The sequence below is a fragment of the Chionomys nivalis genome, chromosome 7 (assembly GCF_950005125.1).
Source record: "Chionomys nivalis chromosome 7, mChiNiv1.1, whole genome shotgun sequence".
In the NCBI taxonomy this organism is placed as follows: Eukaryota; Metazoa; Chordata; class Mammalia; order Rodentia; family Cricetidae; genus Chionomys; species Chionomys nivalis.
In genome coordinates, this window is record NC_080092.1 from 54,865,322 (window position 1) to 54,884,576 (window position 19,255).

Genomic DNA, 19,255 nt, shown 5'->3' on the forward strand with positions numbered 1-19,255 from the left:
TTGTTTACTCCAATGCTTTTTTAGAAAAAAAAAACATAATAGTTCCACTTAACTTAATTCCAAATGAAGATGAAAACATTTCAAATTCATCAGATGATGAGCAGAAGATGTAATAATTTGACATGCTGTGTAAAACATCATTGCAATAAGTATGCTGTCCAGATCAACATGTCTATATCAATAATTATTAAGCACTTGTTAAACTTTAACATTTTTCACAAGCTGGTCCTTTCTTAAACAGTGTTTTTTCTACTTGATTGTGGCATGAAATTCATTTGTTTCTTTTGAACTTACCTTGTTAGTCATCCTAGACAAATTTAATTGCCTCATATTTTATCATTCTTTCACCATATGATGATTCTAAGAAAGTTTTCTATTGTCTGTCTGCCTATCTGTCTGTCTGCCTATCTGTCTGTCTATCTATCTATCTATCTATCTATCTATCTATCTATCTATCTATCATCTGTCTATCACCTATCCATCTCCCAAAAAAAGTTATATACACTAAAGTTTTGTATTTCCACTTAAAACCCAGTTGAAGGTTATCTTTCCAAACTACAGAATATATATGACATTATTAACTAATTATCCTTTATTGGATATATCAAGGATGCCTGTGTGGCAACTGATTACCAAAGAAACTGATGATTCTACTCTTGTAGTACCTCTCCTTTTTATTTTCTCTGATGTTAGAAAATGTACTTCAAAATAAAAAGGATATATTTTATCTCATCCATTCATCTCTTTCAGTTTAATCTCAGGCATTCTAATTCTTTTTTGTCTTGCAACTCCCTGAATTCCTCACTACAGGTCCATATTCCTAGAACAAGGCAGCGTCTTGTGTCCCCAGCCATATTTTATTAGATTCTTAGTATATACCCCCATCTCTCTGCCTCAGTGTCCTCCATTAACATGCTTCATGTATACTTTTATAATCTAAAATGCAACCTGATTCTCTATTTCTAATAAATGTTTTGAGTAATTGTCATTGCTTTTAAGATAAAGGCACATTCTTCTTGAGTGCACAAATGACACTTTGTTTCTGGACCTGTGCCTAACTTTCAAGTCACATACGGGCTTATGGTAATTTTGTGTTCCACTTGCTCTGTGGATAATTACTGAATCCATGATTTTCAGTCTCCATTCTCAACACTTGTTCCTTTTAACTTTTAACTTCTTCATGATGTGTGTGCTTTATCTGACTTATTTCTCCTCATCTTTCATGTATAGTATCTGCTGCTTGTTTGAAAAACCTTTGTCTACCTGTCATTACCAGGTAGGTAAGACCTACTGCCATGTTCCCATAGCATTCTAAACTCACCCACCGTCCCTGATGCTCCTGATAACTTCATACTAGAATTCAAATTCCATGCAGGAAAAATCATGACTGTTCTTGTCTTATAACAGGGAAAACATTTGGCATCGTGCTTGGATGTGACCAACATTTTCTCAATGTTTCTTGCCTGTAATGCAGGCTGAGACACAAATTCTTCACCTTTACGAACAGAAAATTCTCATTAAAGTTAGAATACACACACTTATTTAAATTTTGAAGAATTAAAACTCACTAGACTTAACCAATTGAAAACGTGACACTATTTGATCAAGTTCGGAGAGGTATTTTTGAATTTACTAAATACTGAGAGCACGAGAGATTGACTGTTTTCAGCAATTCTGGTAACTAAAAGTACGACAGAGGATGTCACTAATATTGATGTAGGAAAATCAACATGATGATCATTTTATAAATTATTGAAAATACAAAAAGTAGAGCAAAGTATGTAAATATATGCAAAATTATCTTGAGTTCTCCCTCATATAGACATAGCATCAAGTAATGGATAATTTCTTAGTCCCTGATAAGTTTTGACAAGTGCCAATTACTAATGCTGTTAGAAAGGTATTCTCAATATTATTAATGGTGAAGTCAGTAGATCTAGCAAATTACTCTTTGTAACATGATAACACTCATGAAGCACAATGAAGGAAATACAGGACAATTTACAGTCTGCTGAAAAAATATCCTGTTTCTAGACTTCTATGTACTCAAGACTGCAGCCTCTATTCTTACTACAGAGTCTTTAGGCTGGCTCTAGCTATTATAACCTCACTGACAACATTATATAAGTTGTATCCTTAGAACAATTTGCCATTTCTATTCTGTTTTCTTGTTTTCTTCTAGACAGTTTTGACTAATGAACAACCCAGCATGTTTTAAACTGGCAAAGAAAGCAAGGTGGGACATTAAGAGACATGTGAGACTAGGTAAGTAGCTCAACTGTATAGTCCTTGGCTAGCATGACCAACATTCAACAAAATGACACAGAAGATACCTTCACTCTGTTGATGGGTATTTAATGCAGCTACATCCTTTGATGTATACTCTAGAATCATGTTTCGGTATTATGGAGAGATGACCCATGTAGGGCAAACCATAACCCAGTTTCCCAAAACCTGTTTCCCCTGTGAATGACAGCCCAGGTGGAGTAGTGTGTGTCTGTAATACAGTGCTCCTATGGAAGATGAGGGGTGGAGATAAGAGAATCCCTGAAAGATTGCAGTCCATATAGTCTGGCATATGCCATGGCAAACAATAAGGCATTGCGTATTGTGAAATATGAGGTCACGGATAGCTGATATCCTCTGACTACATAGACAGAGACAAAGAGACAGACAGACAGAAACAGTGAGACAGAGACAGAGAGGGAGGGAGGGAGGGAGGGAGATTTTAAAACAAAAGAACTACAAACAAGATTCCTATGTAGCAGTGCAGACCTATATTCCAGCACTTTGGAGGCTGATGATAAAGATCACCATAAGTTCAGTGTCAACCTAGTACAGAGTGATTCTCTCACCATAAAAATCCAAAGTAAACTATAAAATTGAAATCTATTTCCCATAGTTGTTATTACATTGAAATAATGTGATTTGGAAGAAAAATTGAAAAACAAGTAATTGTAAAGATCCTTATAGTTACTAAGATGTTTATTAATGTTGGTCACAAAACAAATACTTACCTTATATGAGAATAATGTGAGCCAAAGAGATGGCAAAGGTGAATATTGTCATATCTGAAAAACTATCCTGAGAAGTTGTGATCAGGAAAAATAAAATAAAATACTCTCAAGTTGGATGGACAGCAAAGGTATAGCTCTTTTTCCTGATAATTACCTGAATAGCCAAGGGGGACTCCTAAATCCATAGAAAAGATCCCACTCTTCTTATTCACTCTGGGCACAGAAGACACCAGGTCTGCAGACCTCTCCAGTATCTATACCACATTTCCAACACCTCCCTTGCTATGTACCCTGAGATAAGAGACTCTGTGTCCCAGAGGATTCCAGGTGCTACAGAAAATCATTACAAGTAGTAATTATCCAGGACCTCCATAGCAGAGGTGACAGCTAATAGTCATTGATCACATGTGACTACATTTTTGGGTGAGGTGGAGTGGGAGAGAATATCATGGTTGGATGTTAACGTTATTGTTAGGTGTTGCCTGTTCTTTGTAAGGTGAACAGGAAAGTTTGAACAGCTTTTTTTTTTAAGTAACCAGAAAGTACATGTTAAATAATATGGCATAATATTTCTTAGAATGTAATTTCTTATAAGTGGCTGTTAAAGACACTACATTTTCTTTTTCTTTTATCTTAAATTTAATTAATTAATTATACATCCCAGTCAGAGTTTCCCCTCCCTCCTCTTCTCAAAGTCCCTTTCCCAACTTCCTTCCTGTCTCCATCCACTCCTTCTCCATTTCTATTCTGAAAAGTAAAGGTCTTCCATGGATATCAATAGAACAAGGTATGTCAAGTTGTAGTAAGACTAAGAAACTCCACTTGTATTAAGATTGGACAAGGCAACATAGTATGCGGAAATGGATTCCAAAAGCCAGTAAAAGAGTCAGTGACAGCCCCTGCTCCTACTGCCAGGACTCCCACAAGAAAACCAAGCTACACAGATGTCACATAAATGCAGAGAAGACACCATTTTCAAATGTTGCCACCTCTCTGTGGATACATTGTAACTCTGTGTACAATATTCCTTTACAGAATGGGTATGTTACTGTCATAGATCAGACTTCTATGATCCCACTTGGAATACCTGCCTATCACCTATTTATGTTAAGGATAGGAAGGAGGAAAAATTACACAATCCCACATGATGTTTGATTGTTAAGAAAAAATAAAGAACATATTCCCATTCTTTAGATGACTTTTGACTTCATAGTTTTAAGAAAAATCTTAGTTTTGCCCATCACTACTCTTTTTCAAACTACTCTCTTTATTTGTTATATTACAGCCAAATACCAACGTCTATCTACCTGCCCTTTTGAAGCAATAGCTGAGATCCCATAATTATGTTTTTCACTAATCCTTTATTGTACATCAGTTGCATGAAATTTGTGATGTTGTGTTATAATTATTTTTTCATTCTGAGGGAATAAAAAATTCTGATTCTCCACTATTCTTATGTTAATAGGGCCAGTATAGGTCATAATATCATTTCCTTTTGGACAGGCAAATATTACTATTTTTTAGAGAATGCCCCAGGAAAAGACACAGTATTATTTGTTTTATTTTGCATAATAATCATGCTTTTTCTTGGTCATAAGCATCAACAACCCCAGACCCTGTGATATCTTTATTCCAGCAGTCTAGACCCTCTGTGGGGGTTAAACAACCCTTTCGTGTGGGTAGCCTAAGACCATTGAAAGACACAGATTCTTACATTAGGATTCGTAATAGTAGAAAAATTGCAGTTATGAAGTAGTGATGAAAACTGCATTAAAGGGTGGCGGCATTAGAAAGGTTGAGAACCACAGCTCCAGTCTCTGTATACTGGTTTAGGTAAGAACCCAAAGTGACTGGTAGCTGTTTCAACTTCCAATTTAGTAAAACTTTGTGGTATGGAGGTCCTTCTGTCTATGTGTTGATTTTATTGGTTAATGAATAAAGAAAACTGGCTTGGCCTATAGCATGGGAGGAGGAAGGTAGAGTTAGGAGAAGCCATGGAGCCACCACTGGAAACAGATGTGCTGAAACTGCTCATAGACCATGACCTTGTGGTGATTCACAGATTAATGGAGATGGGTTAAATTAATATGTAAGAGTTAGCCAATAAGAAGTTAGAGATAATGGGCCAAGCAGTGATTTAAATAATACATTTATTGTGTGATTATTTCAGGGCCAACTGCCTGGTCTGGAACAAACAAGTTCCAAACATCCTCCCTCTGGGTAGCTGGGAACCAGCAAGAGGTCTTCTCCAACAACTTTGTGTTATAACTCATGATATAACTACAGGATTATAGGAACTGAGACTATAATATTATTTATAGTAATAATTGTAATATAATAATTATAGAAACTAAGAACATATAACTGAGAATTATATTATTCACTACTATGAAATCTATAGTTACACCATTTAATGCATTCTCTTTATGTAGTTATCATACAATTTTTTTTCAAACTTTTGTGCCATTCATTTCTACTGTCTATTTCCCCAAGCCTCACCTCATCTCTTATAGATGGAAGAATTCCATTCTACTCTCCTATCATTAATATTTAATATGAAGGGATCCATATAACATACAATCTCCACCCTCTTTTTACTATGATGTTTTCCAAGGTACATGTATATAGGAATACACATCAATATTTCAGTTATTTCTGTCACTGATTACTATTTCTTTTTATTGTATGAAACATTTTTCCTAGTCATTAGTTAATGGCTCTTTCCACTTTATGAAATTTATACATAGTATTACTATAGATGGTCATGCTTAACTGCTTGTTTAATTATTATAGCAATCCTAGGTAGTCAACTAGGAGTAGACTTTCTGTCTCTGGTAGTAGCAATCATACGTTGAACTTTCTAAAAACCTGTTTTCCATTATTGTTTGAGAATTTTATACAATGTATTTTTATTACATTTTCTCCTTACCTCAGTTTCTTAAAAATCATTTCTTACCTCTGTACTCAACAAAGTTTATGCTCTCTCTCTCTTAAAACAAAATGTGGCTGATTTACCCAGTATCACTCCACTGAAGCAAACTGAGTTTCTCTCTCCTGGCAACTTTCTATTAGAAATAGCTTCCTGGCTAAGACTTGCCTGACTTGTGTAGGTCTTGTGGTGCTGTCAAAGTTTCAATGAATTCGCATGTAAATTTGTACTATTGGGTCTAGAAAATGCTGTTTCCTTGGAGTCATCTATCACCTTTGGCACTTATACTTCTTTTTCTCTAACAACCCCTGAGCTTTGAGTCGAGAGGTGTAATATAGACATCCCATTTTGGGCTAGGCACTTCAAAGCCTCTCGGTCTCTTTGTGACTGAGTGTACTTTGTGTTGTTGTTGAATTCTAACTTTAATCCATGGTACTCTGATAAGATAGAGGGGCTAATTGCAATTATTTTGGATATGTTGAGATTTTCTTTGTGATCAATTATGTGATCAGTTTTAGAGAAGGCTACATGAGGTGCTGAGAAGGTTTATTCTTTTGTGTTGAAATAAGATGTTCTATAGATGTCTGTTAAGTCCATTTGAGCCATAATGTCTGTTAGTTCCATTTTAAATTTTCAACTTGTCCATTGTTGATAATGGGATGTTGATGTGTCCTACCATAGTGTATTGGGTCTGGTATGAGCAAGGAAGAAGGTATCTCAATTAAGGGTGGCATTGTGGGTTTGTCAATGAGGCTTGACTCTAGAGGGGTTCCCAGATGTCCACAGGGATGTCCCCAGGTAAGACCCTGGGCAGTGGAGAAGAGGGTGCTTGAATTGGCCTTGTCCTGTAGTCAGACTGATGACTATCTTGAATGTCACCACAGAACCTTCATTGGGGACAGATGGAGATAGAGACAGAGACCTACATGGGAACACTGGACTGAGTTCCCAAGGTCCAGTTGAAGACCAGAAGGAGGGATAATCTGACCAAGGAAGTCAGGACCATAAGGGGTTGTTGATAAAGTGAGGGCCTGCTTTTTGTCCCGGCTGCCCGGCTATCTTAATCCCCGAAATAATCACACAGAAACTGTATTCATTTAAACACTGCCTGACCCATTAGTTCTAGCCTCTTTTTGGCTAACTCTCACATCTTGATTCAACCAATTTTTAATAATCTGTATGTCACCATGAGGTTGTGGCTTACCAGGAAAGATTCAGCATGTCTGACCTGGCAGCTCCATGGTGGCTCTCTCTCTGCCCTTCTTCCCAACATTCAGTTCTATCTACTCTGCCTACCTAAGTGCTGCCCTATCAAAAGGCCAAGGCAGTTTTTTTATTCAACCAATGAAAGCAACACATAGACAGAAGAACCTCCTACACCAAGGGGTTGGTCCACCCACGGAGACAGTGTGCCTGAACTAATGGGAGCTCACCAAATCCAGCTGGACTGGGACTGAACAAGCATGGGATCAAAGTGGACCCTCTGAATGTGGCTCACAATTGAGGCAGACTGAGAAGTCAATGATAATGGCACTGGGATTTGTCTCTACTGCATGTAGTGACTTTTTGGGATCCTATTCTATTTGGATGTATACCTTCCTAAGCCTGAATAAAGGAGGAAAGGTTTTGGACTTCCCACAGGGCAGGGTACCCTGCCCTCTCTTAGGACTGGAGGGGGAGGAGAAAGGGGGAGGGGAAAGGGGTGGAAAGTGGGAGGAGGGAAGGAAGTGGAAATTTTGATTCCTATTATTTATAAAGTAATAAAAAATATCAGAGGAAAAATAGAGTGCATAGAAAACAGAGAATTCTCAATAGAGGAATCTCAAATGGCTGAGAAACACTTAAGGAAATGGTCAACATCCTTAACCATTAAGAAAATTCAAATCAAAACTACTTTGAAATTTTATCTTATACTTGTCAGAATGGCTAAGATCAATAACACAATTGACAGCTCATGCTGGTAAAGATTTAGAGCAAGAGGAACACTCCTTTATTGATGGAGGGAATGCAAACGTATGCAGCCACTGTTAGCATCAATATTGCAGTTCCTCATAAAATTTTGACTCTGTCTACCTCAAGACAGATATACCACTCTTAAGCATATATCCAACACTCAATCCTACTATGTGGATATTTGCTCAACTATGTTGATAGTGGCTTTATTCACAATAGCCAGATATAGAAACAACCTAGATATGTCCCTCAAATGAAGAATGGGTCTAAAATTGTAACATATTTGTATAATGAAGTGCTCCTCAGTTATTGAATTGTCCACCTTCTTTAACAAGGACAAGCTCCCAGTGGTGGAGCTGTGACATCAATCCCTCCACAAAACCTTTAAACCAGGCCAGTTCTGTCTGCAAGATGTGCTGGGGCAATGGTGTCTCAGAGCTTGTGGCAGTGGCCAATGAATGATTGGTCTAACTTTAGGCCAAAGAAAAGAGGGGTTTCCAGGGGTTCAGAGAGATGTACCCAGCTAGGTCCTTGGGAAGCTGAGGAGAGAGAGCCTGAAATGGCCCGATCCTATAGCCACACTAATGAATATCTTGCATATCACCATAGAACCTTCATCTGGTGATGAATGGAGATAGACACAGAGACCCACATTGGAGCACTGGACTGAGCTCCCAAGGTCCAAATGAGGAACAGAAGGAGGGAGAACATGAGCAAGGAAGTCAAGACCGCAAGGGGGGCACCCACCCACTGAGACGGTGGGGCTGAGCTATTAGATCACCAAGGCCAGCTGGACTGGGACTGAAAATGCATGGGATAAAACTGGACTCACTGAATATGGTGGACAATGAGGGCTGCTGAGAAGCCAAGGACAATGGCACTGAGTTTTGTCCCTATTGCATGTTCTGGCTTTGTGGGAGCCTAACCTGTTTGGATGTTCATATTCCTAGACCTGGATGGAGGGGGGAGGACCTTGGACTTTCCACAGTGCAGGGAACCCTGACTGCTCTTTGGACTGGAGAGGGAGGAGAGTAGGAAGTGGGGGGAGGGGTAAGGAAAAGGGAGGCGGGGAGGAGGCAGAAATTTTTAATTAAAAAAATTTAATAAAAAAAAGAAAAAAAAAGAATCACACAGGAAAGGCAGAGGATGGCATTACTGTGTCACTAAGGTCCCATTCTCTAACTGAAATACTTTGAAAAATTCCTGTTTGCAACAGAAATATAATGTAGTGTGTGATTGAATGTATAACATTTCACACATACATTTTATCATTAATGTCAATATATTTACTAGATAAGTTTAAGTTAAAATCCAAGTTTTGTCATTATAAAGAGATTTTCTTTTTGCAAAGGACATTTTTCAAGGCCTCTTTCATATCCCTATTCCTTAGGCTGTAGATGAAGGGGTTCAGCATGGGAGTCACCACAGTGCACATCATGGCCATGACAGTATCCTTCACAGTGGAGTTGTTAGCTGATGGAAATATATAGAGAGCAATAATTGTCCCATAGAACAGTGAGACCACAGACAGGTGGGAGCCACAAGTGGAGAAGACCTTGTGGAATACCCGAGCAGATGAAACCTTTAGGATGGAGCAGACAATTTTTACATAGGATACAATGATGAGTGAGAATGGGATGACGCTAACAAGTCCCCCCATTATAAATATCATTAATTCATTAATATAAGTGTCAGAGCAGGCCAACTTGAGCAGAGCAGATATATCACAGAAAAACTGGGGGATCAGGTTGTTTTCACAAAATGACAATCTAGCCAAGAGTAGAGTGTGCAACATGGAATACAGCAGAGTAAGAACCCAGCAGAATACCATAAAACACACACAGAGTTTGGGACTCATGATGCTGGTGTAATGAAGGGGGAAACAGATGGCCACATAGCGGTCATAGGCCATGACTACAAGAAGGAAACTCTCCATGTCTCCAAAAACCATTAAAAAGTACATTTGTGTTAGACAACCTGCATAGGGGATGGATGTGTCTTCATTCTGCATGTTCTGCAGCAATTTGGGCATTGTGACAGAGGAAAAGCAGAGGTCAGAGAAGGACAAGTTGCTTAGAAACAAGTACATAGGCATATGGAGATGGGAATCCAGTAGAATGAGGATGATGATGATAAGGTTCCCCAGGACAGTGATGAGGTACATGGCCAGGAACAGGGCATAGAACAGGTGTTGGTGCTCTGGAGGGATGGGCAGACCCAGGAGGAGAAACTGGGAGATGACAGTTTTGTTGTTCATTATCATTTTTTATCTCCAGCATCCTAATGAGAAAATAATAGGGTTCATTAAAATTCAAAATAAAAATGAATATATTTCTGGGATACATATTCTACAACAATTGATCTGACAGTTACCATTGTAATTAAATTCTCAAATTCCAAATGTGTATAATCATTCCAATCATTCATGATTTTTCTCAACTTCTCTTTTATAGGTTTATATCTCCCATCCTTTCACAGACATTCTATGCATTTCTACTGAGATGCCAAGTGGACTAATGCTTCTCTCTTTCTCTGTCTGCACATCCCCGGTAACTTTTGTTTGTTTATTTGTACTTTGTTCTATGTCATTTTGTATATTGACATTCTTGAAGAAATTGGGTGGGCTTTAATATAATAATTTTATGTAAATATCAAGAAAATTTCACATACTCCAATCCCTTAGATTACCATTTGAAACTCAGATATCCATGTCTCTGTAACATACAGATTTTTGCCCAACTGTTCACTAACCATCTTTCCTCTATTATATGTATGAAAGGTTTCAGAAGATCAAAAGCCCCAAGTGAAATTTATGCCTTCACTTTGTTCTACAAAGCATTCTTCATTCTCTTACTTCTCCTGCATTCCATCATATAGCAAAAAAAAAATTGTGTTTGAGTCAGAAATCTGTGAATTTAGATCCATTCATTTTTTCTTACCTTGAACTGTCATTCTTTATACAGAGTCTCCCTTTCTTTTCCTCCTATTTCATCCACCCCTTTTGTCCATATATGAGACTCACATCTTGTCTATAGAAGCAGACTCAGTTTATATCCATATTCATGTTCTCATGCCTCCTGACCCTTTTCTTCTCCTTCAATCTGCTTCATTTATACTGTGGTATTCTAACAGAGGAATTCCATCTTCTCTTGTCTGATTTATTCTTCAGATTACCACTGTTCCTCTGCAGATAAGGACAAAGCTCCTGTCAAGGACACTAACACTGTTTCATTATTGGAACACAAACACTGTTTAATTATTTTATGCATAGCAAAGTTGTATCCCTATGTGGTCTCACATTGATACTGGATTTCTCTCTTTAACAGTGCTGTCATTAAAACTGTTCACCTCCCAGTTTTTGAGTTTCTCCTCCACTTGCTGATTAATTCCTCTCCTTTCTTTCCTCTTCATCTAGTCTACCCTTACTCGTATGGAAGGTATTTTTCCTGTCTCATATATAGCTATATTTACCCTATCTCCCCATACTAAGTAAGACCTTCATCCATGTTTCCCTGCATGCTTTACATATCACATACACTTAATTTTAAATGAAGACTGCTCATTCATTTCCCAGCTACCCAGATGTGAATAATCACATGGAAACTATGTAAATTACAACATTGTTTGGCCAATGACTTAGCTGTCTTTCTGGCTAGCTCTTATAATCTTAAATTAATCTATTTCTATTAATCTGTGTATCACCATGAGGCTGTGGTCTACTGGTAAGGTTCCAGTGGCATCTTTATCCTTCAGCAGCTATGTGGCATCTCTTTGACTCTGCCTACTCTCTCTATATATCTTTTACAGGCAGGCCATATCCTGCCCTGCCATATGCCAAAGCAGTTTTATTCATTAATCAAGAAAAGCGACACATATACAGAACATCCCACATCACTTAATACTTAAGACCACTGCTTTAGTCTATCTTCCCATCATTTGTAAATTATGTAGGAAAGATTACAGATAACTTCATTACAATCAGTTGTTTACAATCATTCCTAATCAATAACTAGGCCAATACCTGACCTGATATGCAGGAATCTGGGCAACAAACATGTTGCCTGGTGCTCAAACTGCTACATTTTTTTTAACCACAAAGGTAGAAAAATTCCCATTTAAATAAAAAGACTTGACCATTTAGCTCTAAATTTTACAATATATAATGAGTGTCAGAGATCTAATGTTACATTTCTGCAGTGTTAAGGTTAATAGTTTGTATCTCACCTGAATTAACATTTTGCACACTTAGACTTAGGTAACAAGAATGACCCTAAGAGGGACACATGGATCACCTTGGGAAAGGGAATTAGATGAGATCTCAGGTAAGCTGAGGGCAAGGAAGACTATAAAGTGGAGGGTAAGATGGATGAGAATATGAGGGAACAGAATGGTTGAGGGGAGAGGTATGGAGAGGGAAAGAAATGAAAAAGATGTCTTTATAGAGAGAGTCACTATGGTGTTAGGGAGAAACCTGAGGCTTGGGAAATTCATAAGAATCCACAAGGATGACCCCAACTAAGACTCCCAGCAGTAGTGGACAGTGTCCCCAAACTGACCTTTCCCTCTAATCAGATTGGTGAATACTCTGATTATCATCATAGAGGCTTCTTTCAAAAACTGATGGAACCAGATGCAAAGATCCACAAACAAGCACCAGGTCAAGCTCAATGAATCCAGTCAAAAAGAGCAATGAGGGAATATATGAGCAGGGCGGGTCAAAATCATGATGGAGGAATCTGCAAAGAGAGCTGAACTGAGATTGTGAACACTCATGAACTCTAGACTGGCAGCAGTGGAGCCTCCATGGGACCAAACTAGGCCTTCCATATGTGGGAAACAGTGTTGAAGCTTGGATTATGTGAGGGGCCCCTGGCAGCAGGACCAGCATCTATCCGTGGTACATGAGCCAGATTGTTGTACTATTTTCTATGGTGGGATGCCATGCTCAGCCTTTTTAGTTTGATGTAACCCACTTGCCACTTTTTAGTTTTTTGTTTGACTTTTATGTCTGTTTTCATCCTCAAATCTAAAGATTTTTTCTAGGGTTTCCTTCTAATAATGGTCTCATATTTCCATGTCTTATATTTAAGACATTGATTTATTGGAATTCAGTTTTTTTTTTAAAAAAAAATCCTAGTTGCTATATATATATACATATATATATATATACATATATATATATATTCTATAATGTCATTGAAATTTGTAGACTTGGAGTTAAGTAACTGACACTTCACAACAAAATGTGTTTCTTGCAATCAGATGAAGAAATTAGAGGAAAAAGATGGTTCACTCTTGAAAAAGTTTGCATTTTCTCCTAAGATACAACTCTGTATGCACTCTTCTCATGGATTTCAATATTCCAGACAGTTTTTCAAATGTTGGCCTAATCAGACTCATACACTGGGCAGTATGTACTCTAAGTCACAAGTATGGGCGAACACGCACACACGCACACAGACACACACACACACACACACACATCATTCTGTGATTCTACAAGGCACTGACTAATGAACCTATCATGCTCATAGCTAACAAAAGAGGAGAAACATCAAGATGTCTAAGCAAGTGTCTCTGAAATGTTATGCCCAAGTTTGATGGCATGGCTGTTCACAGACTGACAGTGTTCAATGCAGCCCAAATTCAGAGTTTGCACACTTAGACATTGGAGATTAGCTTTGCGGAGGAAGAAAGCATGCAAGAAAAATATCATGGATCATTTAAAAATATGTTCTCCTCATGTATCCAAGATTGGCCTCAAACATGCTAAATCCCTGCCTCTGATTCCTGAGTACTGTCATTATAGGTATGTGCCTTTGTGCCTAGCTTCTCTTTCTTTTGTAAATGTACACTATATTTCTGTTAGGTAGGCATATTTACAAATAGTACAAGTCAGATAAATCACCATCCACTGTTAACACTGATGGACCAAAAGACTTCATACCGTCTTTAGATATTCAGCACAACACTCTCAAATTAAACGGCACTTAAAAATCACAAGTGATATGTTTCTTACATTTAGTACAGCTGCTTATCTTCTTGAATTCTGTAGAAACACTGAATTTTAAAGTGTAGCTCTCCTTGTACTTTCACATGAATACCTAGATGACAGAAATGTACTCCTTGATGGACTTCACTTAGGAACAATCACAGATATTACCACAAAACACAGATTTGTGAACTTATGCAATATAACTGATCACTATCTTGTGTAGGATGTTTTTCAGAGTTTGCTAAGACCCCCTAGAGGAAAGTAAACGGCCATTCAGCACTACAGCAGCTAACTCCATCTCACAGCACTGTTCTCTTGTTGAAATGGTGTAATATTGAGAGAAAATTACATAATGAGTTATTGTAATGAACCCATGCTTATAAATATGGTTTATATGATGATCATGGAAGTTCTGGGAGGCAGAGAAAAGAAGAATGTCATCATACCTGAAAAACTGTCCTGCATGATATTGGAATTTCATTGGGATTTATAGCCAATCACCAGTTTATTTTTCTGAATGTACCCAGATGTATTGAGGCCAAGTCTAAGTTTCTAGTTCAGGATCCTGCTCATCTTTATTTTGTTTGCAAGTACAGGAAGTACTGGCCTCTTTACAAATTATCTACTTGCCCCAATCCCTTCTCACATTGCTCTATGGGAATTCCTGGGCCTTAAGAGCCCTGAAACCCATAGGAGTCCAGATCCTATATAATTCATTAAAGACATAGTAATTACCCAGGACATTCCTAAGACCAATTTACCTCAGGGATCTCTAGTGGAGACCAATTATAATCATAAATCACTCCTCCCTACACTTACAGAAGGTAGAATTCAAACAATAACAACAAACAAAACAAATAAACATTTATCAGTCAAAAGAAAACCAAAAAAAGTGGAAAGATGCATATCCATTCAAATAATGAACAGGCTTCTGCTTCACTGGAGCCTACTTTGTTAGAAGGAGAAATGAAGAAGCTGACTAAAAAAACTACCTCAAGTTATCGGACATTATTTTTATTGCTAATGATTTAAAGTGTCTCAAACACAAAAATTACACAAGAAATCATGGATAGTTTTGGATCTTTTGGTTGTGATCCTCACCTTTAGTGACTGAGCACCTCTCCAACCTATCCAAACAAGTTTTTTTTTTAACAGTTACAATATCAAGTCTATTTGTATTTGGCAAAATTAAGAAAAATACATAATTATTTATCCTATCTTGTTCAGTTGAAAGTTTTATATCTAATTTATCTTTTCATCATAATTAAAGAAAAGTATAATTATAGTTATCTAGTCTTCAATTCCACCAAAGAACCCAGAAGGAAACAATATCATCTGAGTAAGTAGGAAGTCCAGGCAAGCAAATTCCAAAAAAATGTAAGAAATGATATAAACATCTGGTTGCCTGCAGTCACCCATGTTTCCTCTGTAATGTTGAGACATTTGTCTTTGGCCTACCAGTATAGCATATCTGACAGACTTTCTTGTGAAGCAGGGAATTTTTTTAAATTTATTTATTTATTAAAGATTTCTGCCTTCTCCCCGCCGCCACCTCCCATTTCCCTCCCCCTCCCCCATCAAGTCCCCCTCCCTCATCATCCCTAAGAGTAATCCGGGTTCCCTGCCCTGTGGGAAGTCCAAGGACCACCCACCTCCATCCAGGTCTAGTAAGGTGAGCATCCAAACTGCCTAGGCTCCCACAAAGCCAGTACATGCAGTAGGATCAAAAACCCATTGCCATTGTTCTTGAGTTCTCAGTAGTCCTCATTGTCCATTATGTTCAGCAAGTCCGGTTTGAAGCAGGGAATTTTGAAGAGCTGTGCTACCTTGTCTTTGCAAAACTTGCCAGTCACCCTTTTGTGTCCTGCAGGCCCAGTTTGGACAGTAACAGTCAGAAAATAAAGCAAGAGAAATTTCTTTGCCCATATGGTTAGCTTTTGCCATAATGAAAATAAACTCCATACAGAGCTTCTTTGATGTCTATCATCTTCTCTGGAAAACATTGGTTCTGCCAATAGCAGACATGTCTTACTTTCATGAGAAGTCTAAGTTATTAATACATTTTAAAAGTCATATTCTGCAGATCTTTGAAATATTTGAAGAATACCTATTTATTTGAAATATATCTTTTATTATTATTATAGAAAACCTAACTAGCATGAATATAAGTTTGACTAGTATAGATAAATAAAAACATTTTATATGTCTGTATTTATTAATTATATATTACATTTTAATTTAGATGAATAAACACAATACATTAAACAAGAAATATACATACAGTATAACAAAGTTAAACTTAAACTTACATTAATAAACTAAAATCCATACCAGTGTAAAATATTTTGAGATTATCAGTTATTTTTGATTAAAGTAAATTCAATAATCTATGGTTTTTACCATAATTTCTATATCATAGCCCCCTTACTTCTTTATAATGGAATTAACTATGACCAATACCAATTTGTTACCAAACCCCTTAAATGAAAACAAACTTTCATAAACAATATTTTGGGAATTTGGGCATAGCTCTCTAGACTACTTCCTGCTGAATGGTAGATACTGATAATCTTTTATAAACCCTGAGAAAATTTAGAATTATTGTTAAATCTTGGCTATAGTCTGTGAACCTGTATCTTCTCAGCTAGTTGAAGCTTTCTAGATGTTGGATCATCTTGGCCATTGATCCCATTAGAGATCTCTCAGGACATCTGCCTTATCAAACTATATTAGTCTATAAGGAATCCACAGTTTCTCATCTTCCAATAGTAGTTTTTAAGTAGATGGAGACTGTAGAAAATCACAGACACTGAGATGGCTTCCAAATACAACATATTAATTCAAAGTAACTGACTACATGCAAAAGGATTTAATATATATATTAAAGAATATAAACTTCAAAAGCCAGCTTTCTATGTGTACCAAAGAAAAGGGCAGAAATATGGCAAGCAGATGGCATTTTTAATGCTTCCTTGAGCAAGTAGAACCGTGTCCATGTTCCTGTGTCTTTTCACTCATTTTATCTTCTTACCTTTATATGAAAACTGTAATTGTAACTGTAGCTGGGCCCTAACATCTTCCTCAGGGGAAGGAATGAGAAGGTGCAACAACAATTTACACAGAACCTGGGAGTCCACTGTAAGGGATAAGGCAGACTTTTTTATCTAAAAAACAGGGAAAAAATTATAGCCCCCAGGTGTTCTAATCATTGCTATCAAATAGTCTTTCCTCATTGGCTAGGCAGGATCAAAACCTCTGACAGAGTCAGGAAGACTCCAGGTTGGTTTGTCTTGGCCTGGTAGATTTTAACTTCCTACATATCCACCTGTTTTATTTATTACATTGTTACTCAGCAGGAGTCAGAGTTCTTTGCTCAGGCCTTGTTTACACCACCTCAGGAGGGCTCAGCAACTAGACTCTGAGTGTCTTAGGTTGGCCTGCCAAACAAGATCTTATCCATCATTGACTACCAACCCTTGAAGAGCATTTATTCCTGGAGAACTGCCAGGGTAGGGGTAGTAGGCAGTAGCCTTTTGGATTACAGATAACATGGCATGCATAACCACCTGTGGAGTACTGTGAGAAGGATGCCTAAGAGCTATTAATACTTGATGAGTCACCTTAGTTGCTGTCCACTAATGTTGGATCTGTGAAGGAGACATTTAAAGAGAATAAGGATTAACAATACCACCCGGAAAATTAATGCATATATGAGCATCCAGGAGGAACAAAATAGCCTTTTTATATTAAGCCAAACATTTCAAAATATTAATAATGAGAGGTCTCAACCTCTGCCCTTAATAAATCAATTTGATTGGGGTGGCAACGAGAGCAAGAAAGGGGAGTATATACATTACCCATCCTGTGTCAATCCTTCCTTGTTAGAAGGTGGCTGATCCATGACTGGGCATACATCTCTTTCCAGGACCCATATCGCCATCATGACAGTCTGAGGAAAAACATAAGCATATCCTCTCTCATGGGTTATCAGGGGGTTGATAACGGCCATTGGAGGGAGATAAGATCTCTAATCTCACCATGGACAGAGGTGTATTCCTTGTCTGAGATTCCCCAATGCTTGGAAGCTGGGATAAGTCCATTGTCATCAAAACTGAGGAAGTTCATTTGGAAAAGGATCTCTGTTAAGGCCAGATGAAGATGTCCCCTAGCCTCTGGCAAGATAGTCTGGCCAACAACTCCTTAAGAGCTTTGTTGATCCTCTGTACAATGGAGGATCCTCTTGTCCCTGTGGATTGTAGAGTATGCCAGTGGTATGGGAAATCTTCCAGGACTCCAGAAAGTCATTGAATTGTTGAGAGGCATAGGCAAGGCCATTATCAGTCTTAAGTGCCCAACGTACCCCCAAAACTACCATGGACAGTTTAAGGGCCTTGGTAGCTTTGATGGCTTTCTCCCCAGAAATGGCAAGAACATAAACAAAGAAGGAAGAGGTGTATCAAGGAGGGCCTGCTTGTTCATCATGGCTTCCCAGCTAGCTTAGCCCTGAAATAACTACATAGAAATTGTATTCATTAAAACACAGCTTGGCCCATTAGCTCTAACTTCTTATTGGCTAACTCTTACATCTTAATTTAACCCATTCCTATTAGTCTTTATAGCACCATGAGGTTGTGGCCAATCAGCAACATTTCAGCAAGTCTATCTCTGGTGGCAGATCCATGGCATGTCCAACTCCACCCTTCTTCTTCCCAGCATACAGCCTAGCTTTCCCTGTCTAGTTCTGTTCTTCCCTGCCATCGGCTCAGAGCACTTCTTTATTAACCAATGAAAGCAACACATTGACAGCAGGACCTCCTACACCATTTCCCCTTTTCTGTTTTAACAAAAAGGAAGGCTTTAAGGGAGGTACATGATTTTATTGAAACTTGATATTCCATCTATGGTTGTTATCCCTGGGAGGCCTGTCCATTTCTGAGGAAAAAATGGAGGAGTGACTTGGGAGAAAGTAGGTAGGAAGGAGCATTTGGGAGGAAATAAAGGAGAGAAAGATGTGGTTGTAGTGTATTATATGAATGAATTATATATGTGTGTATGTATATATGTAATATTATACCACTTCTACCCTCCCTCTTCTCCCTCCTACCCCTTCTATATCTGAAATCCTCTCTAAATGTATGCCTTCCTCATCATCCTTTGTTGTTACACATACATGTAAATAAATCCACATATAAATGCAACTCACTGACTCCATTCAGCATTGCTTGTATTTATATGCTTTTATGATTGAGCACTTGGTATTGAATAAACTATCAGGGAAATTATTACTGGGGAAGATGAATGTTCCCTCTCTCAGCAATTGTTAATTACACAGATCTTCATCCAGGAGGGGGTTCTTATAAG

General features: G+C 37.9%; 1 protein-coding gene across 1 annotated transcript; it reads right to left on the minus strand.

The window, feature by feature from the left end:
• Positions 1-9,223: 9,223 nt before the first annotated feature.
• Positions 9,224-10,162, minus strand: LOC130877252 (olfactory receptor 1468-like). Its single transcript, XM_057774355.1, has one exon. It carries the CDS (start codon positions 10,160-10,162, stop codon positions 9,224-9,226), a length of 939 nt encoding a protein of 312 aa, XP_057630338.1.
• Between the last annotated feature and the right edge of the window lie 9,093 nt (positions 10,163-19,255).

Bases quoted from the DNA above. Each gene is read 5' to 3' on its own strand.
- LOC130877252 (XM_057774355.1), bottom strand. From the start codon at position 10,162: ATGATAATGAACAACAAAACTGTCATCTCCCAGTTTCTCCTCCTGGGT.